Source organism: Arachis duranensis, chromosome 1, assembly GCF_000817695.3.
Source record: "Arachis duranensis cultivar V14167 chromosome 1, aradu.V14167.gnm2.J7QH, whole genome shotgun sequence".
Taxonomy (NCBI): domain Eukaryota; kingdom Viridiplantae; phylum Streptophyta; class Magnoliopsida; order Fabales; family Fabaceae; genus Arachis; species Arachis duranensis.
The window spans coordinates 103556116-103582260 of NC_029772.3; the positions used below are offsets into that span (position 1 = coordinate 103556116).

Consider the following 26145-nt stretch of genomic DNA (forward strand, 5'->3'; position numbering starts at 1 on the left):
ACTTTGGGATTCATTATAAGACTGAGGTATATATTGTGTTAAAATTTCTGGTGTATTGGCTGTTACAACATGAAAAGGCTCAAAATTGGAATTGTGTTTTGAATTTGAACTATTTGTGGCTTAGTGTGTCTGCTGAGTTTGGACAGGGATAATTGGAGTTTGCTGCTTTTTTGGTTGTATTCGGCTGTGAATGTTGCTTCTTCTGGGTATATTGCTTTTAGGATTCTTGGGCTCATGATGGGGTTGGCTAAGAAAATTTGTGTACTGTGGTAATGATCTTTTTGGTTGTGTATTGGACTAGTTCATGGACTGCTTATTGGACCTGCTACTAAGGTGTATAATGGGTTGGATATTGGGCTGATCAGATGTGCTGGCTTGTTTCATAACCTTCTTTTTTTTAGGAGTTGGAGTCCTCCTTGCATAGCTCTTTAGCCTCACCTTTGAGGGAATCACAATATCACCACCTTCTTTACTTATAGGTGCCTCTTTTGAAGCTTGATCATCCTCTTCAACAACTTCTGGTAAGTTGATTGGGTGCTCAGTGTACACACACACCCTATTTCCATTGCTCAATGCAACTTCATACAACTCTATTATGTCCTTATCAGTTTTCAATAGCTTGAGACCACCATCAACCTCCATCCCAGACACTAACCAGTAGCGTTTACCGACCAAAGTGTATCCAATATCTCTAAGGAGACCATTAATAAAAAATCCATTCAAAGTGTTAACCTTTGGAATTTCAGATTTCTCCCCACCTTCATACACGATTTTTCCATCCTTTGTTCTCTCAAATTTTCCTCCATGATATATGTCTAAAGTAATATGCATTGTAGCCATCTCTGTAACATAAAAAAAAATCTACCATTAGTGGCCATCTCACAAACTACGAACTAGTGAAACCATAACTGACTCTCTCTCTAAATTCACCATGTTTATGGTTTCAGACACAATAAACACAACAGTATTCCAACCACAAAACAATATTCAGCTTAAATAAAAGGACCAAAATAAGATTTAGTTACTAAAAAACTAACCTACCAAAAATTCATTAACAGTAATTATTCAATCTTTGACATGCGACGAAGAACTCTTAACAAATTGGAGGTTACAAGGATTCACCAATTTTGGTTGTGAAAGGATTACCTCTTCAATGACTTCGACTATGAGACCACTCCTGTACAAAGTTCCTTGAAGCAACTACAACCTCTCCCTCCTAAACTTTGAAGACGAACTTGGAGATGAATGGCATCACGGGAATGGATTCACAGGAATGGGTTCAAAGAAGATTGTATATGGCTAAAGAAAAAGATAAAAAAAACTGCTCTATTAGGGCATAGTTGAGTTTTATACTCTATTCTGTGTTTAAATGGAATTTGAAGGAGTTACTAATTTTTTATTATTTAAGTAAATACAATACACATCCAAAAAAAAAAAAAACATGATTCACCTAAAACAACTCTCGCCTCGTTAGAAAGGAAATAGACAAGTAGGACATGTAAACAAAGCCTTCTAACGTTTTTGGTCACATTTGACAAACTGAACTATATAATTGTGGATATTTGGGTTGTTTTCTAAATTCATGAGTACTCTTGTCAACGACTACATCTTTCATAGGTACTTTTGGTAGTTTAGTCTAATTCTAATTATATAGTTATTTGGTTCTAATAACATTGTATAAAAAAAGCAAATGATTCAGAACGGGATAACTACTACGTATTCAGCTGTAAAAGGGAGAAAGAAGGTTCTGTCCAACTATATATTAGCAATTCAATCTGGAGTAAGTTCCTGTCAACAACATTTAAGGAACTTCAAATACTATACACGAAAGTTATATATATGCATGCAATCACATGACGAATGCCCTAGCAATAATAAATGGTCAGCCCACAAGCGAGGTGTATGCGAAGCTGGGGATAGAAATATATGTAAACTGTTAAATAAGATTTACACCCCAATTCAAAAGGCACATGTCTATCTGCAAATTAAGGATTTAGAAGCAGCTTCAATGTAAGCAATGGCTTCCCCCTCAGAAAGTTGTTTGCCCTCTACCAATCCTTTAATTAAGGTTTTGGTATATGCCTCATTAGGGGCTCGTAATGGTAGCTTCCCAGATTTGAAGCCTTCAATATCAGCAAGCGAACACCTGGTTTGATCAAGGTAACACAACATGATTATATTATAACTAGGAAATAAATTGACATGGCAACTAAAGAGGAGAAATACTTGTGTCCTCGGACACATAACATTCGAACATGTTAATGGTTGTACATGTTTCTAAAGCACGCACTAAATGTGCTCTAAGAACATGTTCCTCATAGAAAGGGCAATATGTCACTCACGTCATGGTAACTATGGGGATGTCTTGCTCCTTCCCCAAGTAAACAACATTACCATACCAACCATCCTGCAACATTATTAGAGAGAGGGGAACAAACTAAATGAGGAGATTGTTAGGAAAAAAAAAAAAAAGAACGAACTAAATTCAGAAAAATGAGGGGATCGGGTAATACCTTAACCTCCTGAGAATTGAATTCCTTCTCAGAGATAGCATTCAGGGTTGCTATATCAAGTAAAGGAGAGCCAGTATCAATGCTTAATCCATTTTCCTGAAATAAAATATCATTGAATTGCTCCATCCTGTAACAAACGGGGACAAGAAGTTAACTACAGAACTTCCGTAGAGTATGTAAGCAATTTAAAAATAAAACAGACGACAACTCCACACTTGTGCTATAACTGCATATCACTGAAATGAAGAAAGGATCCTATGTAAACAGAAGTATAATTTCACAAATTCAAGGATTTGCTTACGAAATTTTGTACAGACACATGTGTGTCTTGTACTGAGATGTTTCTACTGGATTAAGAAATGCAACCCCTCCAGGACCCCACGTATGTGAAGCTTCACGGCCAAAAAATGTATGGCAAGGAAAAGTCTTCCATACTATTGCCTTCGGCAAAGCTTTATCCAGTGAACCAGAACAGGTTTTTTTCATGCCTTCCACCTGAACATAAACCCCACAAAAACTACATAAAAAGGAAAGAAAATAACCCCCCTCCCTCCCACCCAACCAAAATCCACACCATAAACAATGAATGAAACTGAGGTTGCAAACTCTTGTTTAAGCAAGCAAATAATCATGGATGACAATTGAAGAAACAAGAAATTTCAGGTCTGGCATATCATTCACTTAACAGCAATTTGACAGCTTATAGCAGTGCTAACATATATAAACTTACTGAGACATTGCAATAGCATTACCTGTCCACCTGCTATATAGCACAAAAATCTTGAATTCCACATATTTGATCCATATGAGGCATACCATATGTAAATATCTGATAATTCTGTTCGCCAATAATTCATATCACCAATCTTATGATCTGCATTAATTATAGACGATGTCAAATGATCAAGAATAAATAACTGAAAAAAGTATATATGATTAATTTTCTAACCATTGATGATAACACGCCTTTTTCCATCCAAGAGTTGTGGTAGTTTTTTCTTTTCATTTTACAAGGTTCAACAACATTTGGCCCATTTTCCTTAGAAGTCTTTCTTTTAATGGTCCATTGAGGACCATGCATAGTTGACTTAGTCACTGAAGGTAATGCAAAACATTTGTTGACAAAGATGCAACATTTTTTTTTTTATCAGAGAGAACATCGATTTACTGTATGGTGGATAACATTAACATTTTGCATCTTGCTATTCATGTGTGGACATATCAAACATACTCCAAAAATGCTTCCAACATTCAGTTGGATTGGAAGTTGGTCAGCCATCTTAAAGGGCCCGCATAAGGTAAAAGACATGTTTTGATCCAAAAAAGTTCTGCCATCCTAAGAGTTATAATCATGTGCCAAAGATTCTACTTGAGTGATTTTGGATCCAAATCAACATGCAAACCAAAACACTCCCACATTTGTGAATTTGACTATGGCAAATTATGTGGATTAGCTAGTGTTCCGGCCCAGCCCACTAACAATCTGGTTCCGGTCACAAGTCTCTGACCCAACGGGTCCGATGATCTGAGCCAGGAGGCGACTTGCGCATCACCTCCCCTTCCACAAGGAACCTGGACAGCTAATAGAAGCTTACAGGAAGGTGGGCCTGATCACAAGGAGCCCACCTGGGTACAGAGTATAAATGAGAAAAGACCTATTCCTCTCCAGAGGTACGTCACCTGTCCCTTTCTAACTAGGGATCAAGCAAAAGTTCTCATCGGTTGAGCACCAACAGAGTAACGGTCAGGTGGAAGCAGTGAACAAAGCCATCCTCAATGGATTAAAAACGCAGCTTGACCAGAGAAAGGGCTCCTAGGTATACGAGTTAGCGTCAGTCTTGTGGTCTTATAGGACAACACTGCAGTCCTCCACCGGGAAAACACCTTTCCGGCTTATCTATGGAGTAGACGCAGTCATTCCTGTGGAAATCAAGGAACCAAGCCCGAGGCTTCTTCTCGGCGGTGGTGCAGAAGCAGTTGACAAGGACTTGATCAATGAGATGCGAGAGATAGCCTACTTGTCGAAAACCGCACTAAAACAGAGGATAGCTTTGCGATACAATGGAAATGTGCTAAGCAAAAACTTCAAAGAAGGCAATCTGGTGTTGCGACGCAACAACATTGGCCTACCGACCTCGGAAGAAGGTAAGCTGGCAGCTAATTAGGAAGATCCGTACAGAATAAGATAAGTTCTCGGAAAAAGCGCGTACAAGTTAAAACGGTTGGATGGAAACGATATCTCGAGGACGTGGAACGTAGCGAATCCGAAGAGGTTCTACTCTTGAGAGGCGACTTTCCGACTTAGCGGTTTTCTCTTTCCATACCTTGTCGTCCTTCATCTCATAAGTTTCTATCCTGAATACGTTATTTCCTTTACATTTTCATTTCAATTATCATTTGCTTAATTATCATTTTCTCTTCAATTTACCTTTCCTATGGATAAATACACTCGTGATTTAAACATGTGTATACTTTTGCTTATCCATTAAAAATCTTTCGAGTTTCAACGCAAAAAATGTTGTTCCCCCTACCCTCTACACGAGGCTACGGTAAGGTGTTCTAGCTGGGCTAACCCATCGCTGGCTCGAAGTTGTCACCGCTATAACGGCAACCCGAAACTGATCACCCCGAAAGCCAAAGCGATTGCAACCGACAAGTATCCAACGCAGAGCGACTCATGATTTAATAGCCAAACAAGAAAACGACAAATAAAATAACCAAAACATTCCATGAATGAGAACGGTTTAAAAAGAAAAGGCACCGCACAATCATTTATACAACAGGCATCACACCGACCAAACGATTAAGGAAAATATGTTTACAAAATAAGGTGCCATACCGGCCCAGAAAAAGCAAATATACAAGATTAATAACAAACAAAATTACAAGTTATTTCCTTGGGATATCAACTATCTTACCATCTTTGATGGTCTTGAAGGCTCCAATCGCCGAGGTACCGAAATCAAGGGACAGCAATTTGATCTGGGTCTTGATCACCTCCTCGGTACCCCCAATGACCTCGCGAACATTCTTGATGATTTCTTTATTCTTCTTCTTAAGATTGGTGACCTCAACCTTGGAAGCATCGGCCGACGTAACGGTAGTAGCCAATTCCTTCTCCAGGTCGTCTACCTTGGCCTCTGCCGCATTTGCCCGACTTAGAGCAGCGCTATGCTGGCTCTCCAAGACAAGCTCCCGGTCGGAAAGGCGAGCAACCGCCTCGTCGGCAACCTTCAATTTTTTCTCGGACTCCACCAGGCTAGTCTTTGCGGCCTCCAACTTAGCTTTTAGCCCACCGATGTCCTGCAAGGCCGCCCGGTACTTGCCATCCAAAATATGACAATGGGCCAGCACGGATTCTACCTTCCTCACAATGGTGGCAGCACGAAGCATAGAGTGATATGTCCACTTGGCTTGAGAAGCCAAGTCCCCATCTTTGAAGAACTTCTCCGTGCCCGACGAGATGAGAATCGATAAAGCTTCCGGCGTCAAAGTTCCTCTGCATAACGGTAAGTGTTCATATCCAGGATCGAGCCACCCGACCTGGGATGTTTAGCGACAGAGCAACCGACCTCTTCAGGTCAAAGAGCTCGGTCAAAATTGCCAAGGAAGCCCAATAAAAGGCCCAAATAGAGGAACACGACCCAAATCCAAAGGTAGCCCAAGCCTATAGAAATATGGGCGGTTCCCTTGAAGATACGAGGACTCCAGTCAAAGATAAGATAAAATAATCTTATCTAAAAAGGTCACTCCACACCATTATAAATACGCTGGAGGACCCATGTATAACTCATACTCTGATTCTACTAAAAACCTGCTTAATACCCTTGCTAATTTAAACATCGGAGTCCCTTGCAGGTACCACCACCCTCCAATGACGAAGGTTCAACACCACCACCCAGTCCCACAATTCGGACACAACAGCTCCGGCCAGTACAGAAGATCTCGTCTGAGATCGACCTTCAGTTTCAGGTAACCCACGGAACATTGGCACTGTTGCCGGGGAACCTGGAAGTCATCCCATCATCATGGCAGACAACCATGACAACGACCATGATTCAGGTCTAGAAGATAGAACGCCACATAAAAACGTAGACACTACACCAAAAGATATCCCGCAACCTAACGGAGATAAGAATTCACCAAGTTCGGGAGCCCTTGAGACTCTTCAAGATCGTTTAAAACAACTTGAGGAAGAAGTCCAACATCAGCGAAAAGCTGGAAAGGACCTATAAAGGGAGATAAGGCGACGCCGAGAATTGAAGGACAAACTCCTAAAACTCGAAGCCGATCCCAAACCCAAAGCGACTCGATCCACTCACGAGGACAGCTCCCGCATGGACCAAGATCCATTTACCAAGGAGATCATGAAGAGCAAAATCCCAAAGAACTTTAAGCTCCTGGATATGGCTTTATACAATGGCACGGCGGATCTAAGCCATCACCTCAGTAATTTCAGGAGTCGAATGTACCTCATTGACGCCTCAGACGCAGTCCGCTGCAAAGCCTTCCCAAATACCTTAACAAAAACGATGATTAAGTCGTTCGACAATCTACCCCCCAGGTCCATCTCAAGCTTCGACGACCTAACCAAAAATTTTCTAGCCAGATTCTCCATCCAGAAAGACAAAGCCAAGCACGTCCCAAGTCTATTAAGAATCAAACAGAGAGATTGGAAAAATCTCCACAGCTACATGGAAAGATTTAACAAAGCATGTCTAGACATACAAAGTCTGCCCACAGAAACAGCCATCATGGGCCTCATCAATAGCCTACGATATGGGCCTTTTAGCTAATCCATATCAAAGAAGCATCCCACCTCTCTAAATGAGATACAAGAACGAGCCGAGAAGTATATCAACATGGAAAAAAACGCTCGACTAGGAGAGATCTCAAAATCTGGATTCTCCTACTCCTCCCAAGATAAGGACAAAGAATCCAAGAAAAAAAGAGATCGACAGGGGAAAAAGATAAAAAATACCACAATTATATCCTCTCTGGGTATCCTTGTGGATGTCTACAGAGAAGTATGTCATACTGAAAAGATACCCCCAACTCGACCACTCAAAAGCAAAAAAGGAGGAGAAAACCAGACAGAGTATTGTGAATATCACCGAGTCTATAGACATTCCACCAATGAATGTTTCGACTTAAAAAATATCATAGAAAAACTAGTAAGAGAAGAAAAATTAGATCGGTATTTGGCGAATCGAGCAGACGATGCCAGAAAAAGAAGAAAGGACAAAGATATCGGACAGACAGAACAACCACCTCGTACCCCTGAGAGACACGTCCACATGATCCACGGAGGATTTGCGGAAGGCGGGATCTCCAAATCATCTCGCAAGAGGTATCTCAAAGAAGTATATCATGTTGAGAGAAAAGAGGAAACACACGACATCCCCACAATTACCTTTACCAAAGAGGACACATCTGGTATCATCCCAAGACACAACGATCGTATGATCATCACTATCGTACTGACAAACACTAATTTCCACCACACGCTGATAGACCAAGGCAGCTCCGCCAACATATTATTCAAAACCACCTTCGACAAACTCGACCTAGAAGAAAAAGAACTCAAAGCATATCTGAACAGCCTATTCAGACTGGGAGACACCCCAGTTCAACCACTTGAATATGTCTCACTACACACTACCTTTGGAAAAAGAAACCAGTCAAGAACACTCAAAATAGACTACATCATAGTCAACGTAAGCTCAGCCTACAATGCCTTTATAGGTCGGACAACATTGAATCAGCTCGGCGCAGTAGTCTCGACTCCACATCTATGCATGAAGTTCCCAACTACAGAAGGAATAGTTACAATAAAAAAGTAGACCAGAAGACGACACATCGCTGCTACAATGAGAGCTTAAACCTTAGAGGCAGAAGGGACAAATTCCACACAATCGAACTCGGCAGAGCTCAGAGGCGGGAAGAACTCCTCCCACAATCCGAATGTGAAGTGGAGAAAGTCCAGATCAGAGATATCCCGGACCAAACAACCAATATCGATACAATCCTAAAAGGAGACATAAAAGAATCACCCATACAATTCTTGCAAGATAACGTCGACCTCTTTGCATGGAAGGCCGCAGACATGCCAAGCATAGACCCCAAGTTAATGTACCACAAGCTAGCAGTCTACCCAGGATCTCGGCCAGTACAACAGAGGCATAGAAAACTCAGGCCAGAACGATCCCAAGTTGTGGAAGAATAGGTACAAGCTCTACTAGAGGCAGGATTCATAAGAGAAGTCACGTATCCACTATGGCTAGCTAACGTTGTCTTGGGGAAAAAATCAAATGGGAAGTGGCAGATGTGCACCGACTACACTGATCTCAACAAAGTCTGCCCAAAAGATCCTTATCCACTCCCAAGTATCGACACTCTGGTAGATGCCTCCTACGGATATAAATACCTCTGTTTATGGATGCATACTCGGGATACAATCAAATCCCGATGTATCCACTTACCAAGAAAAATAGCGTTCTTAACCCCAAAAGCAAACTACTGCTACATTGTCATGCCTTTTGGGCTAAAAAACGCAGGAACTACCTATCAGAGATTAATGAATAAGATCTTCACAGATCACATCGGAAAAATCATGGAAGTATATGTGAATGACATGTTAATAAAAACACAAAGCGAGAAGACGCTGCTGTCCGACCTCACCTAAGTATTCGACACTATAAAAAGGCATGGCATGCGACTTAATCCTGCAAAATGCACCTTCACAGTAGAAGCTGGCAAGTTCTTGGGTTTCATGCTCACACAAAGAGGAATCGAGGCAAATCCGGATAAATGCCGGACCATACTCGACATGAAGAGTCCGACTTGTGTCAAGGAAGTACAACAACTCAACGGAAGGTTGGCAGCCTTGTCCAAATTTCTGGATGGATCAGCAATAAGATCTCTCCCCTTCTATGCCACTCTAAGGAAGGGAAAGACGTTTGAATGGACAACGGAGTGCGAGCAGGTCTTCCAGGATTTCAAAAGATTCCTGGGACAGCCCCTATCCTAACTCAGCCTCGGAAAGGAGAACCACTTATATTATATCTCGCTATAGGAAGTTGGGCAATAGCCTCAGCATTAGTCCGAGAAGACGACAGTGGGCAGGAACATGTATACTTCATCAGCAAAGCGTTGCAAGAATCCGAGCTGAACTACCAAAAAATAGAAAAATTCGCCTATGCTCTCATACTAACCTCTAGACGGCTCTGTCTATATTTCCAAGCTCACATCATTAAGGTTCAGACCAACCAACCAATAAAAGTAATTTTGCAAAAAACGGACCTAGTAGGCAGAATTTTGCAATGGACAACCGAGTTATCTGAATTCGACCTTCAATATGAAGCTCGAATAGCCATCAAATCACAATATCTAGCTGACTTCATTGCAGAATTTACAGATACTCTGGAAATTCCTACGTAATGGAATCTTTGTGTGGACGGTTCCTCAAACAAAACTGGAAGCGGCACAGGCATCATTATAGAAAGCGACCAGGAAATCCAAATCGAATTTTCTCTCAAATTCGAGTTCCTTGCCTCAAACAACCAAGCCGAATATAAGGCACTACTAGCCGGTTTGAAGCTAGCTAAGGAGGTCGAAACTCAAAAGCTCATCATCTTCAGTGACTCACAGGTAGTTACTTCACAAATAGCAGAAAGCTACCAAGCCAAAGATCCCACCATGAAAAAATACATGGATAAAACTAGGAAACAGCTTGGACAACTCGAAGAATATGAGGCCCGCCACATACCTCGAGAACAAAACGCCCGAATTGATGCACTCTCAAAACTAGCTAGCACCAAACCAGGGGGTAACAATAAAAGCCTCATCTAAGAAACGCTCCAGAACCCGTCAATCACGGAAGAAGAAAAAATCTTAACCATAACAGATCAGGACCAAGAATGGATGACTCCCATAATCCGCTACCTTAGATCAGAAACACTCCCTACAGATGAAAAGGAAGCAAAAAGGTTGAAGCGAGAGGCACAGTATTACACCATCATAAATGACATCCTGTACAAAAGAGGAATCTCGACACCTCTGCTAAAATGCATACCAACCCCTAACAAAAAAGAAGTCTTAGAAGAAATACACAACGGCGAGTGCGGTAATCATCTCGGAGCACGAGTCCTCTTCAAAAAGATACTCCGAGTTGGATTCTTTTGGCCGACCTTGTAGAAAGAAGCGACCAAATTTGTGAAAACATGCCCAGTGTCAAAAACATGCTAGCTAACTTTCACAACGTCCCACCAGAAGAACTCATTAGCGTAACCTCACCTTAGCCATTTGCAAAGTGGGGACTGGACCTCCTCGGCCCTTTCCCCCAAGGATCGAGACAGGTAAAATTTCTCATTGTAGGGGTGAATTATTTCACAAAGTGGATCAAGGCAGAACCTCTGGCCAATGCCACAGCTCAAAGAAGTCAAAAATTCCTATATAGGAACATCGTCACAAGGTTTGGAGTCCCCCACTCCATAACCACAGACAATGGCACCCAAGTCACCGACACAGGCTTTAGGAAATTAGTGGCCAACTTAAGAATAAAACATCAATTCACCTCCGTAGAACACCCGCGGGCTAATGAACAAGCAGAAGCTGCCAATAAAGTCATACTAGATGGGTTAAAACGAAGGCTACAGGACGCAAAAGGAGCCTGAGCTAAAGAGCTTCCACAAGTCCTATGGGCATATAGGGCAACTCCACATTCCACCACAAAGGAATCACCCTTCCGACTAGCTTATGGAATAGAGGCAATGATACCAGTAGAGGTCGAAGAAAGATCTCCCAGAGCAATTCTCTATAGTGACAAAGTCAACTCCCAGCTTCAAAGGGAAGAACTCGACTTGCTTCCAGAAATCCGAGAAAGAACTCAGATCAAGGAAGAAGCGCTAAAACGTCGCATGGCCTTAAGGTACAATCGAAGGGTAGTGCAAATAAGCTTCGCCAACAACGATCTTATCCTAATCCAAAATTATATCGAAACAAGTCAACCGGGAAAGGGAAAGCTAGCAGCTAACTAGAAAGGACACTACCAAGTCGACCACACTAACCAAAGTTATAAAAAGTCGATCATTGGAAAGAGGCCTGGCCATCCCTAAAAAAGAGGATTACTAGAAATAACTTAGAAGATATCGACATGATGAAGTCGGCCTCCCACGAACAAGTTATAAAAATAATCCCTAAAAGAGACCTGACAAAGGTTCAAGAAAGATGATTACTAGAAATAATTTAGAAGAGACCGACATGATGAAGTCGACCTCCCACAAACAAATTATAGAAGTAATCCCTGTAAGAGACCTGATAGAGATTCAAGAAAGAAGATTACTAAAAGTAACTTAGAAGAGACCGACGAGATGATGTCAGTCTTCCTCGAACAAGTTACAACAGTAATCCCTAAAAGAGACCTGCCAAAAGTCCAAAAAGAGGATTACCAAAAGTAACTTAGAAAGGACTAACACGACGAAGTCAGCCTCCCAAAAACCTGAACGTTATAAAAGGTAAATCCTAACAGAGACCTCACGAAGGTCCAAACAAAACGGATTACTAGAGATAACTTTGGGCCAAGGTAAGGAAGCCGACACACAAGTTGGATCCAAACATACTCGACCTCAAAGAATCAAGCCACAAGTATGAAATACAAAGGCAATCCAAAGAGGTCGACAGGACTCCAACACCCCAGCAAAACCTGAAACGGTACCAAGCAAGTGCAAACAAACATATTATGAAAAAGCACAAGATATAAACAAACTCAAGAGGCTACCAAAATCAAGTACTACTTTGTTTTTCAAAAATAAAGTTGCTAAACAAGCAACTAAAGAAGTAGCAAAAGTCAAAAGCACCATTTACAAAATAAAAAGTTCAAAAGCCCACATATCGGGCTATCCACACAAATATCTAGAACAATCATTGAGGATCCGAAGACTTCTCGGCAGCATCAACACGGGGTGAAGGAAGACGAGTATGAAGAGGCACAGCATCCACTGTCTCATTCTTCCGGTTCAAGATTTGATAGTCAGGTTCTGACTCGACTCCGGCCAAAGGAGCTGAAAAAGTCAGCACAACAGAAGCTTTGGTGGCAGGCGCAAGAGGAGATTCAACATCATCGTCATCAGGGTCGTCAGGGACAATCTTGCCGTCCTTCACAACATTGTCGAGACTAAAGAGAGTAAGGTCAAGTTCGGGTGCAAGAACACGAACCTGCTCCTTCAAGCTCTCATAAGCAGCATTCACGCTGCCCACAAAGTGACCCTGGAGCTCGATATAGTCAGCTTGGACAGATTCCAAATCACCCCTGAGACGTATCACTTCCCTGTAGGCCGAAACATAACTCTCCTTATGCCTCAATGCGGTATCCTCAGCCAGCCGCCAAGGCAATAGAACTAGCCTTCTCACCCTCCAACTCCTTCTCTACCTTTGCCAACTTCACCTCCAGCTCCTCCTTGAAATCCTTAATCCGATCAAACTCTGACTTAGCCTCCTCCATAAAAGATTTTGTAGCATGAACCGAGATACCCTGAACAGTTCGAAAAAGAACCGCACCCATATGTGCCATCTTCACACTACTCCTAGTGATGAATTCTAGGTGGTAAAGAATGGACACGTCATTCATCGAAAGTTCACCATAAGGGGCGATCTGCTGGTCGACAAACTCGACAGCATCAAAGTCAAGAGCATCCAAGTTAAAAGGCTCAGATGTCTTTTGTTTTTTCGGAGGAGCGCCAAAAGTAGCAACCGAAGTTTGTGGAGGGTTAGCCAAACGAACCCGGGGAGTTGGGATCATCCTCCTCGGCCCAGGTGAACTTTAGCACGGATGGCTTTGTCTGAATCTGAGAGGACCCCTCCCCAGCCTCCTTAGCCGAGATGTTTTGAGCCGTCGTAGCCTTCTTGAAAGCTTTTATAGAGTCAGTATTTTTAATCATCTCTGCAAGCAAACATCACAACGAATAAACCAAGTCATGAGTTAGAAAGGAAAAAAAAAACAAATTCGAGAAAGCAGGCAAAATAACAGAAAAAAGGGAAGTTGACCACTACCCAGCTCGGCTTGGAGAAGTGAGGGATTCCCCAAAAACCTTTTGGTGTCAAGATAAGGAGGCTCACCCAATTCTCCTCCAATACAATCACAAAAGTCCGTTCGACCTCGTCCAATATTTCCCATGAATACCTTGACACAACAACATTCTTTTGTCACTCTAGAGGAAAAATGGGTTCATCATTCTCATCCAGAAAAAATGGTCGAGATCCTTCAACAGCTCGGATCTTAAAGAAATAGTTCTTAAAATCACAGAACGATTCGTCATACATAGAAAAATCTTTCTTCACTTGCGAAGATCGAAAAGAAATCTAGGCAGCCTTTTTCTTAACCACCCCAGGCTTTGTCAAGACAAACAAATAAAAGAAAAGGGATTGCGAGGCAGGGACTACAAGTTCACAACACAGTAGTTGGAAGATTTTTATAAAGCCCCAGGAATTGGGGTGAAGTTGGGACGGAGCTACATTACAAAACCACAACAGATTGGTTTCAAAAGGAGTGAAAGGAAAGGTGATATTCATTTGGTCAAAAAAGAAACCATACGCATAGAAAAAAGGACGATCTCCAGCAACCCGAGTTGAAAAACAAACTCTCTCTTCTGAATTAGGGGACACAAGCTCGTAATTCTTTTCATCACTACCATTGCTACAAACCCTATGAAACTTCCTAAGATGTTCACAAAACTCAGAGTCAGCCAACGAGACACACATGAGAACCATAGAATCCACCCAGTCGGCCATGCCATCAGGGACCTAAAAGGACCTCTCGACAATATTTTTGCGAAAAGATATGAGGTCAACTAGTCCTACAGCAAGAAAAAGAGAAAATGGGATCACTACCAAAACTACTCGAAAAATTAGACAAACAACTCGGACAACAAAATAAACAGCAAATAGCAGACTCAACAGTAAAAAGAAAAACCCCAAGACACAACCCAAGGTCCAGAGGTATCCTTTGGAGGCAGTAATAGAGTAAAGTCTCACATCATCTTTCAACAAAGAAAGCAACCCTCTTCAAACAAAGTCATCAAAAGAGCAAAAAGCCTCTTAAAAACCTACTTAATACCCTTGCTAACTTAAGCATCGGAATCCTTTGCAGGTACCACCACCCTCCGGTGATGAAGGATCAGCACCACCACCCAGTCCAACAATTCGGACACAGCAGCTCCGGCCAGTACAGAAGATCTCGTCCGAGATCGACCTCCAGTTTCAGATAACCCACGGAACAGTAAGCATCCCTTCAAGGCTGGAAGTGGCTTTCCTCTTCAAGGGGTTCTCAACGATGGCCACCTTAGGACCAGTGTCTTCCACAAATACCTCCTCTACTGGTCCACCCACACCAACCGCAGTAGTCATGGGATTCACATCGGCAGCGAGTTGGGACTGGACCTCGATAGCTGTAGAAAAAGGTGCGTTTGCAGAAGGGGTATCCAAGCTGTCCTTGTTGTTCCCAGGGAGGAATTGGGCCATATAATCAGGAAGGCCAGTTTGCCCGACTGCCATGGACACTGAAACAGAAAAGCAAAAGCACTACACAAAGTACACATGTCAAAAAACAGAGTAACCCAATCAGACTTACCCACATGGCTCTTACTGGTCTCACGATCACCCATCAAGAGGTGAGAATTGAGGTTATTCGCACCAAAAATGGCCAGCAGTTTGTCAACAATTTGCCGATTTCTCTGGCTCAAACCCTTGTAAGTGCTTTTTATTAAATAATTGGTCCCAGCGCCGAAGCTCCAATAGGTTGGTATACGACGCTCCCCTTCTAAGGTAAGCCAGAAGGGATGTCGACCTTCGACGGGCCACACTTTGAAAAACTTCTCTTTAAAACCGTGAAACAAATCCTCGAACAACCGAAAATCCGTCGACCCTAGACGGCTCGGAATGAGAGATACCCTTTCTTATGTTTCCCCTCTTTCGAAGGGTTAGTCAAAAAAAATAGGAAAAGAAAGACTTCAACGGAGGTTGTGAGCTCCAAATAGTCGCACACCATCTTGAAGCAACGGATAAAGGCCCAGCTATTCGGATGTAATTGTGAGGGTGCTACGTCACACTGATTCAGAAAGGAGATGACGAAGGGAGCAAAAGGGATCCGAACTCCCAAGTTGGTAAACATGTGCTTGTACACCCACAACCAATCGGCAATTCAAGGAGTAAATATGTTTTCATGGTAAATACGTTCCCTATCTCCGGGAACAAACACGTCATAATTGGCCTCCTCGGGGCCACATCCCCACAGTAACTTGGAGTTACGAAACTCTTGAAGCTCCTCCAGGGTTATCTTGGAGGTCGTGTCCTTTACGTCGGATGTAACCCATATGTAACGGTCTACAGGATCCTTTGCAACAAGACGTTGCCACATACCTACAGTGGGAGCACCACTTAAGTTAAACTTGAGTGGTCGGAAAATCGGAGGAAACTAAAACTAAGGATACGTTTTGCTATGTCCTTTTTCTATTTTAATCCAGGATCAATTAGAGACGTAAAATCAAGATTCAGACACCTAATGGTAACCCCCAATAAGCTACATAACAATGACTTGCCCAACCCAAGCAAGAACAGCCAAAAATAGCAGATGGCGTACGTGGTAATAGCATTAAAGATAGACATAACAACAACCATCTACAATAAAGAGATGAAAGCAATTGAAACTCACCAGTAAATTGAAGAAGGAAGAAGGATGGATCCCGAACAAACGCAGTAGGATTCCCAGCGGATGAATGATGGAATCAGGAATGAAGAGAGTAAAGAGGAGAAGATGTGAGAGAATAAGGAATGAAAGGTTTGCAAGATGAAAAGGGATACAAAATAGTAACCGTCGAAGGGAAGCGTGAAAAGTCAGGAGTAAAATGGACTTTTCCTTTGGCTTTCAAATCAGTCATAATGAGCATTAAATGCTTGCGCGTTGGAGGCACGGGGTCCATCGACAGACTCCCGACCCCAGGAGAACTCGATCGAGCCAGGCGACTGAATCGAATGCGCCAACCACAAGCTCATATCCTCACGGTTTGCACGTTGGGGGCATTGTTTCGGCCCATCCCAATAATAATTCGGGTCTGGTCACAAATCACCAACCCGACGAGTTCAACAATCTAAGTCAGAAGGTGACCCGCGCATCACCTCCCCTTCCACAAGGAACCTAGACAACTAGTAAAAGCTTACAGGAAGGTGAGCTTGATCACAAGGGGCCCACCCAGGTACAGAGTATAAATGAGGAGGGACCTATCCTTCTCCAGAGATATGTCACCTTTCTAACCCTAATTAGCCGCCTCTTCGTACGGACTCTGACTTTAGCATCGGGGTGTCTATGCAGGTGGCCCCACCCGCCAACACGATAACGCATAGGTCGAACACACCGCTCCAACAGCTCACGCCCTGGTCCAAATCCCCTCATCCTCCTTACCGATCCACCAAACACCCGAGCTACCGAACAGCTAGTCTCACCAAACCCACTAAACATCATTACTAAAGTTGCGTTTGTTTACAGGGACGGGACACTAAGACAGAGACACAGTAACAAAATCTTATTTGACAAATGAGACATAGACAGAGACATTGTGTCCAAAGACACTGAATTAGTGTATTTTGTGTCCATCCTGACAGAAAGGATACAAACACACTAAAGACACAACTTATTTTTATTTTTTCTTTCATTATTCTTGTTAATTTTTCATAATTATACATTTTATTATTATATTTTTCTTCTCAATTTTTGAATGAAAAAAATGAGAATAAATTAAATTTTCATATTTGTTATACTTTATCACCAAACAGAATACAAGAACACTAAATTTATATGTCTTTGTTCTTTATGTTTTGTTATTAATGTCTTATCTTATCCTGTTCTCAAAAACAAACACTGCTGATTTTCTTAACCGCATACTGCTCAAAAGTTGCCATCTGAACTTTCTAATTACTGACGTGATTCTTAAAAGGTATACACAGTTACACACATCAATGATCAATTCTTCTAAGTAAAATATTTATTTGGTTTAAATTTTGCCATGAATGATATAAAAACTTCAGGATGTTTCTCAAATTTTATACGTCTTTGGTGTAAAAAAGCGATAGTTACCTGCATCAACCTTCAGCTCAGAAAGTGGTTTTATGACATCCTGTAGAAGCTCTGCAAGGTCTGAATTTTGCCGACCCTTGTCATCCTCTGTCTCGGAGTCAGAGCTTGAGATAAGAGTATGCTGCAAATACAGTGTTGCAGAAAGAATTCCAATGAGAATATTATCGTAAAATAATCTATTCGAAACTTTTCATAGCCCAAATTACCGAAATTGCATGTATTTGGAATCCATATAGGATAAAATATGAGCAGTAAATCATCTAATGAAAAATTAATGTCCCTTAAAACACGAGTTGCTTCTTGCACATAAACTTAATCCATTAAGTTACCAATAAAATATGGAATCTACGCCTTTGCATTGTGAATATAAGGTAATCAACCAGAATTTTAAGTTATAGTTATTGTCTCGTTAAATTACAGATTATTTAAAAAAGATTAAAAAAACAAGGGAGACCATACCACTATTTGATAAAATATTTTTTTGATTTGTATTATGCAAGAATATATATTCTTGCACACAACTATCAAGTGACATAGAACAAATAATGAAAAAGAAATTATATGATAGCGAATTACCAAAATTAACTGTAAAAAAGGAACAATAGTAATCGAAAGAAAATTACTGGGGGAGGAGCAATCTGAGAAATTAATTTTTGTGGCAATTCATTAGCAAGTGTAGGCCAAAAGCAACTTAATTCCTGGCGAACCTGCAAAGCAAACACAAGATTTAGCACTAAATAGATGTCAAATACCTTTGGGTAACAAAAGCCCATATGATGCTTTTAGGAAAGAAAAGAAGACATTTTCCATTTCCCACTGCTCACCCCTAACCAAAAATAGTAAGAAATGAAATCACAAAACCCTTTTGCCCCTTGAAGGATCAAAACAGCATATATTAGGGTCATGAGTTATTACCGCTTGAATCACACGCCAGGTAGACTCAAATGGATAGGCCTCAGATGAACCAACAATAGGCTCGTCTTCAAGCAAAACCTCCACGCAAGCATGCGCAGACTTTGCAATGGAGTCAAGGTTATATCCTCCTTCTAAAATTAATGCAATCCTACCTTCTGCGAAATTCATCAACTGAAATGTATAGAAGGGAAAACAATATGTAACAGCCATTCATATATTGATCACCCAAGTTAAAATCTTCACATATAAAACTTATATCAGATTTTATTCTAGAAAATAATGCTAAAGTTAGATCATATAAACTTGATACTCAAGCAAGCAGTAGCACTATATGTTTAAGAAAGATAACTGCCCATCTTTAAGCAACATGAAAATAGAGATACTAAAGTGCAACAGACACAGTAAAATTTCACAGTTAATTGAGCAGTTTTATCAGGAAATTAGCATTACAAGAAACAAATGCAAGATGCAATCATGAAAAGTAATGTTTAAAATTAACCTTTTTCAACAGGACAGAATAACCAAATGGTGAAACACGACAGCCCCCCAGAGGATCACCAATGGCTGTTACATTAAAAATTATCAAAGTTATTACGTTTCAGTAATAATAATTAATGATCAACTGATTAGTAATTTAGTAAAATCCGAAGTAATGGTGATACTCCTTCCAGATACAAAGAAGTAAAATAATAATTAAACCAACAACACTGGCTACAAATCCTGAGAAAGAGTATAAACAACCAGTAACCCGCCCCTATAAAACATCAAATTTAAATTATGCTACAATAGACCTGCATCAAAGCCAGCAGAAACAATAATCATGTCTGGATTAAACTCTTTGGCAACAGGTAGCAAAATGTGGTCCCACACTGCAAAGTAATCTGCATCACCACATCTTCCATTCTCCCATGGTACATTTATATTATATCCAGCACCTGCTCCTTCTCCAACCATCGTATAAAAGCCATCATCACTTGCAGGATAAAAGCCCCCATTTTCATGCCTGCATGAGATGATCTGAGATCAACAATGAAAGTGATAAAACCACCTATTGAGATTCACATTCATTTTAAATCCTTAATTGAAAACCACCTCTAAGACCCAATGCTAAACTATTAAATATGGACACACTATTTGGGTGTCATGTCCACATGTTCAAGTCAAATGTTACACCACGCAGAAAGTACACACGTATGCATGTGATTTTTTTTTCCCCTCCCCACTTTTACTCTAACAAGACAAGACACATGGTGTGAATTCTTTTCAAATCTGTAATCAATTTATAACAATAAAAAAAGGCAAATGATGAAGCTTATATATATTATTAAATAAAAATAAATTAAATCATTAAAATTAAAATGAATTTTTTTCCTTTAAAATATATATGTACAATTATATATAAGCCATGTTCTACAGTTTTAAAATTTAGCATGCTTCGGAAATTCATGCAATGTCCTATCCCATATATACCAACATATATTTTCCTAAATCACCAGTGTATAAAGGGAAACAATCTAGCAGTCAGGTCTAGGGCCTCAAAACCAAAAGAAACAAAACTTTACATATTTTGGAGTAAAGAGAAACAATTACAAGGGGACAAATCAGTTCAAGTGGACAGAAAATACATGAAAATAATAATAATACCTGTGAACAGAGAAGAATAAAACTCGAGAGTCATTCCAGAACATTTTTTGTGTACCATTTCCATGATGGATGTCCCAATCAACAATTAAAATTTTTTTAATACCTAATTCTGGCTGTCAAACAGGGCAACACAACAGTGAGGTGGCCTGTGGATATAAAGCAACTGACAGATTAACTGCCAAAAACTCTTGGTAAATAAAGAATTGAAGTAGAAATCATGTTACCCACACGTTCCTCTAAGACATATGTTGCCGCAATTGCCACATTGTTGAATAGACAAAATCCCATGGGTTCTTCACGCTCTGCATGATGACCTGGAGGCCTAACAATTGCAAAAGCAGAATTGAATTCCCTGCTTGCCACTCTTTCAACAACCTATTAATCATAGGATCTTCAGTTATGTTAAAAAGAATAGTATTAACATAAAACCTTACTTCAATCAAAGTAAATGTATGTGTTCACTGATAGATTGGAAAAATTCAGATGGATACCTGATAAAGTTCTTTAATTTAAATGATAATTCTTTTGATGATAAAATGATGTATCAATATAGCCAACCAAACCTATAGCATTATGATAAAAGTACATGATACAAAAAGAAAGTTTTAATTATTTTTATGTTTGATTTTATAAACAGTCCTTGATATTGCTCCATTGTCTTTTAACCCAGATAACGATTACAGTCTCTTGATTCATTTGGTATGTTTAGATGTAAATCTTATTTCTAGTTCTTATTTCTTAACTCCTTCCTCAAATACAATCTCTTTCTACCTTGATATACTTATTTGAAGGCCACATATGGATATTTCCCACAATGTGTGTCAGGTGAGTGTGGGGTGGCACAGATTCAAACTTACTGTCGCACCTATTTTTACATTGTTGTCTTGCTGTTTTTTCATGGAATACCTTTTTGTATCTTTGGTGACTGTTGGGTGTGCCCTGCAACCTCATCAGTTTCTCTTGACTAGGTTTGCTCATTTTTTGAGAATAGTGGCCAAACATTTGTGGCAATGTGCAGAAACATATGACCTCCAAGTTACAAGTCAACAACCTTACATTTAAGCCTTAACTTCCCCTTTTTTTATTATTTGTAAGTACAAAAAATGATTTTTTTTTTTTTTGATATTTACAAAAATTGATAATTAAAATGAGAAATATTATATGGAAAGAACCTCCAAATTGAAATACAAATTGAAAAGCTAAAATGTTTGTAAAACATTGCTGCTCCCAAACAACTTCAAGGATCCAATGCATGAAGTTGAAGAATTTCCAGAGGAAAACTTCATGATGGCCCAAATTTTGTACCAGTTTCTTTTAGTAGGAAAAAAAAGTTGTCCAAGATATTGAATGCAATCAATACTACCAATATGAGCAAAGTTAGTAACTTAAAATTAAGTGGAATACTAAAAGAGGAAAGCATATTTTTTAGATCAGAAGGCGAACTCTGCTTTAGTGGCAGGCACAGAACAAATCTAGACTTCAAAAAGGCTGTAATAATAGATCCACAGTTATCTCATCAATACACATAAAAAATCAGAGATATTTATACTATGTGAATAATCCATGTAAATATCACCTCTATAGCAGAGCCAGCAGCAAGATAAGCAGCTTCTGATGAACCTTCATTGAAGTATATCGAATCAAATTTTGACGCAGTCTTAAGCCTCCGTGAATCTGATTCTGAGCTTATTTTCTTGATAAAATTCACATGTTTTTTGGAATGTACTGACAGTATATTTTTGTCTTCAGCTTCTTTAGCATCCAAAATCACACAGCTGGAATGATGTTACACCACATTTATTAAAAACACAAAACAGAGAAGTAAGATTTTGTCACTTTATGCAAAGTCATCCTAGTATTAGAAATTCAGAACTAAAAGTTGAACAGCACAACTTTGACAGAAGAGAGAACGATTTACTCTAAACCATCACAATGGAGTCTAATTATAGCAAAAACCTCAAGTAAACATAAAGAGACTGATAGCTCTCCAATCATCTATTTGCTTGTTGGTGGTTGAAACTTGACTAGCAATTTCAACATGGCTCCGTTGTAAGGCTGCAAGCTCAGTCTGCTGATGTTGTTCTCCAAATGTCACCATCAGTCTCTCAATGTAAGCACCTTTTTTCTATTATTATGCTACTTCAAAGACTACAGGGACACATGCCCCCATCTCAGCATTGGAAAGTTTCTTACTCGTATTAGGCCTTCACCATTCTTTAAACATTCATATCTTTTTAACCTTACCACAATTTAATGAACCATTGAATAGATGTCAAAAGAAATTAAAACATATCTCGCATTATTTTCCCAAGCTCCAGAACATCTGCAGTGTAAATACTAAATATACCACCTAAAGCTTCTCCAAACCATAATTATAGTTTTGTAGTAGCATTAATATGTAGAAACAATTATTAAAAACTCCATTTTTCTGTTACTTGTGGTCATCAATCATCCTTAACACCACTGCCTATATTACATTTCATGTCACATAGTTAATTTCATCAACAAAATTCAAAAAACAAAATGTAGATTTCAAGACAAATTTAAATATCAGTCACAAAACGAGTAAATGAAGAAAAGTACACGTGTAAGAGTTTGGCAGAGACAAAAATGTACACCAAATATTCGTAAATAACAAAGTACACCCTAGAGATTATTTTCGATGGACAAAAATACTCACAAAAGATTTATAAATATCAAACCCTTACTAACAGCACGACACTATTGTCCATCATAAACAATCTTGATGTGTATTTTGATATTTACTAATCTTTGGTGTACTTTTATCTACCCAAAACCCTTTCACGTGTACTTTAGTCCATTTACTCATCACAAAACCTAGTTAAGGTTGAGTTTGTTTACAGAACAGAGAGACACAAGATCGTGTTTGACTAAAAACATTAACAAAGACGCAACTTATTTTTTATTTTTTCTTTTATTATTTTTATATTTTTCATTTTAAATTTTTTAAATAAAAAAATAGAATAAATTAAATTTTATTCAAGAACACAAAATTTTGTATATCTGTTTTCTATATCTTGTTGTGAGTATTTTGTCTTGTTATATTGTCAGAAACAAAGGCAACCTAAATTTCATCAATAAAATGAGTCTGAAAGTGTTACAGAAGGAACCACAGCTCAGCGAACACTAGAGCAATCAAAATAACAACATCTCTAGCTCACGTAACCCACAACAATAATAATAAGAAAAAAATGGTGAAATTTAAAACCCTAAAGGGGAGTAAAGTAGTTAGTACCGTTGGGTAATGCCCGTGGATTGAAGCTTGTTCCAAATGGACCTAATACGGTTGGGGGTTTCGGGATGGTAACCGTCGTGAAGGTTCTCGTGCTTGCACATCCTCTCGTCGTAGAGAAGACCCACGCGCCGTTGACCGGTGAGTTTGGTGCCGTTGTCTTTCCCTGACTCCATCATGGTTTCCGAAAGGAGCAGCTACTTCAAAGTTCAAAGTAATCGCGCGCTTTACTTGGAATTTCTCTCTCACTCACTCTCTGTAAAGGGGAGTCCAAAAGTTGAACACCACCAAGTTACCTTGAAATTTGAACGATTAAAATGGTCCTAAACTTATAGCAAGGACTAAATTCTAAAAAGATCTCATATTGGGTTTATCCACCAATTTTTTTACTCCTTAAATTTTTATAAGTAAAGTTGTATATTTATATTTTTTTAAACTAAATTCAACTAAAAATAATAAGATTTAGAATAATATTATTTATAATTAATTTTTGTTGATATTAGACTAACTTAATTGAATTTAATTAACAAAAATTATTAAATAAATAGTATTATTTAATTTTTAGGATAATTTATGTAAATAAAATGTTTGAATTCTAATTTTATGTAAATACAACTTTTGAAATACGAAGATACAAGTACTATTTTTTAGTGGTTTTATGTTGATGGCGTGCATAAACTGTTGGAGACATTGATTTAAATAATTTTTTGTATGCATGCAAAATTAGAACACTAACAAAAATAATATAAAAAATATTTATCATATAAATAAAATAAATACAATAAAAAATAAAAATACGAAAGAGAATACTATAAATTTTATAATTTCAAATGAAAAGAAAATATTCTATAATTTTTCTAGTACTGTCAGTACTCTTTAATTTAATATTATTTTAAATTATAAATTTTCATTATTTATGGCTATATTGTTACCTATAATTAATATTTTATTTATTTTGTCTTTTTTTATAGAGTACATCAAAGAAATAAAAAAAATCATACAAATAAGAAATAATAAAAATTTCATAAAATCAACTAACATATATCATATAAAAAAATACAATAACCAGTAAATAATGGCAAAAGAACGCTCATTTACATGTTCTCTCTTAGCTTGAAAGAACGCTCATTTCTTTAATGGCAAAAGAACGCTCTGCTAGCGTTTCCAGGCAAGAATTTGACTTGATTCAACGAAGCAAAAAAAAGGTGAAAGATCGTGAAAGAGTGGATCTCAATCAGCCTGGCGACTCTATGGAAGGGGCTACTGAGAATTTTAAGGCTCCGGCAAACAATTCAAAAGTCTCGTATAAAGAATCTCTTCTCTCGATCCCCGGCTCGTCAGTAGATCCTAATGAAGAGGTGCTTGAGCCCATAGACGAAGATGCGTCAGACCCGGAGGATCGTTGGTATAAAGAAGTGGAATGCAAGGAGGACAAACCCTTTGATGCTTGCCCAACCATTCCAATTAGTAAAGATGAATTTGAAGAATGGTGCAAGCCATGGCATGCAGCTCTCATTGTGAAAGTTCTCGGCAAAAGAGTGCATTTGGGATTCATGAAACAGAGACTGAACAGAGATTGGGCAAAAAAAGGTCAAATTAACGTTATTGATATGGATCGTGACTATTTTTTGGTTCATTTTACAGATGAAGAAGACTATAACCATGCTCTCGTGGAAGGACCTTGGATGATTACGAGTCACTACCTAATTGTTCAGAGATGGAGACCGTTCTTTCTCGCATCGGAAAATATAGCAAAGAAGATTGCAACTTGGATCCGCATTCCAAACCTTCCGATTGAACTATACAATCACCGATTTCTCTCAAGAGTAGGATCGACCCTCGGCACCATGCTTAAGATTGATCGTGCAACTTCAGTTCATTCCCGGGGACGCTTTGCCAGAATTTGTGTTGAATTAGGCCTATCTAAAAAACTTGTTCCAAGAATTTTGGTTCTTGGGCAAATTTTGAATGTTGAATACGAGGACCTGCATCTTATTTGTTTCACTTGTGGGAAGTATGGTCATCAACCAGATCAGTGTAGTGAAATGCATGACGGTAAGGTGGCACCGAAGAACATAACCATAGACGGCGAAGAGGGTAGCCCAGGGTTTGCTGGAGAGGAAGGCATTAATCACGCCAACATTACCGGGCAAGGGGCCCAAGAATCAATTCAAAAAAGACAAGTAAATCAGGATTCCCCAGAATTTGGACCATGGATGCTAGTAAAAAGGCAAGTGAGGAAAAAATCAACAGGATCAAAGGGTGCTAATTATAAGAAAGATTCTCTTTCTAATTTGGAAGCTAAAACCTCCAATAGATCAAGATTTAATATCTTGGATGAGGGTACTACGGAACCTAGTCATGAGGAGAATGTTCATGAAGAGTATTGTGGGGAGGAATCTATGCAAAGTGGGCCCGTTGTGATGGAGCAAGATAGGCCTAGCAAGTTAATAACACCAAAAGCCCATAAGGAATATGGAAGGCCAACCTAATCCCTTCATAGAGTGCTTAAACCAGGGGCTGGTAAAAATTTCCAATCAAATAAAAAGGCCAATAATAATAAAAGTGTGCTAATTGGGCCAGGAAGAATGAACAAGGACAAAGCTAAAGCCAAGCTTGTTGAGAGCCATATCCTTATGCCCTCTGATCCGACACTTGATCCAGCTATGATTGAGAAAGATAACTCGAAGAAATTA

At 39.3% G+C, this 26145-nt stretch overlaps 2 protein-coding genes across 2 annotated transcripts; one reads left to right on the plus strand and one right to left on the minus strand.

Annotated features, from left to right (window-relative positions):
• Nucleotides 1–1732: 1732 nt before the first annotated feature.
• LOC107468585 (histone deacetylase 5) lies at nucleotides 1733–23759 on the minus strand. Its single transcript, XM_016087892.3, has 14 exons — nucleotides 23453–23759; nucleotides 21773–21971; nucleotides 20425–20571; nucleotides 20197–20309; nucleotides 19344–19555; nucleotides 19052–19116; nucleotides 18553–18723; nucleotides 18261–18344; nucleotides 17638–17758; nucleotides 3266–3387; nucleotides 2815–3008; nucleotides 2514–2640; nucleotides 2343–2407; nucleotides 1733–2146 (listed from the first exon to the last, which is right to left on the minus strand). The coding sequence occupies exons 1-14, from the start codon at nucleotides 23626–23628 to the stop codon at nucleotides 1975–1977; spliced, it is 1968 nt and encodes a 655-aa protein (XP_015943378.1). The 5' UTR covers nucleotides 23629–23759; the 3' UTR covers nucleotides 1733–1974.
• Nucleotides 23760–24585: 826 nt separating this feature from the next.
• On the plus strand, nucleotides 24586–25941 carry LOC107470886 (uncharacterized). The gene has a single exon (XM_016090300.1). The coding sequence runs from the start codon at nucleotides 24586–24588 to the stop codon at nucleotides 25939–25941; it is 1356 nt and encodes a 451-aa protein (XP_015945786.1).
• Nucleotides 25942–26145: the final 204 nt, after the last annotated feature.

Bases quoted from the DNA above. Each gene is read 5' to 3' on its own strand.
- LOC107468585 (XM_016087892.3), bottom strand. From the start codon at position 23,628: ATGATGGAGTCAGGGAAAGACAACGGCACCAAACTCACCGGTCAACGG. The intron at 21,972-23,452 runs GTACTAACTACT...ACATCATTCCAG, and splicing joins TCCACGGGCATTACCCAACG to CTGTGTGATTTTGGATGCTA. The intron at 2,147-2,342 runs GTGAGTGACATA...TGATCAAACCAG, and splicing joins ATCCCCATAGTTACCATGAC to GTGTTCGCTTGCTGATATTG.
- LOC107470886 (XM_016090300.1), top strand. From the start codon at position 24,586: ATGGCAAAAGAACGCTCTGCTAGCGTTTCCAGGCAAGAATTTGACTTG.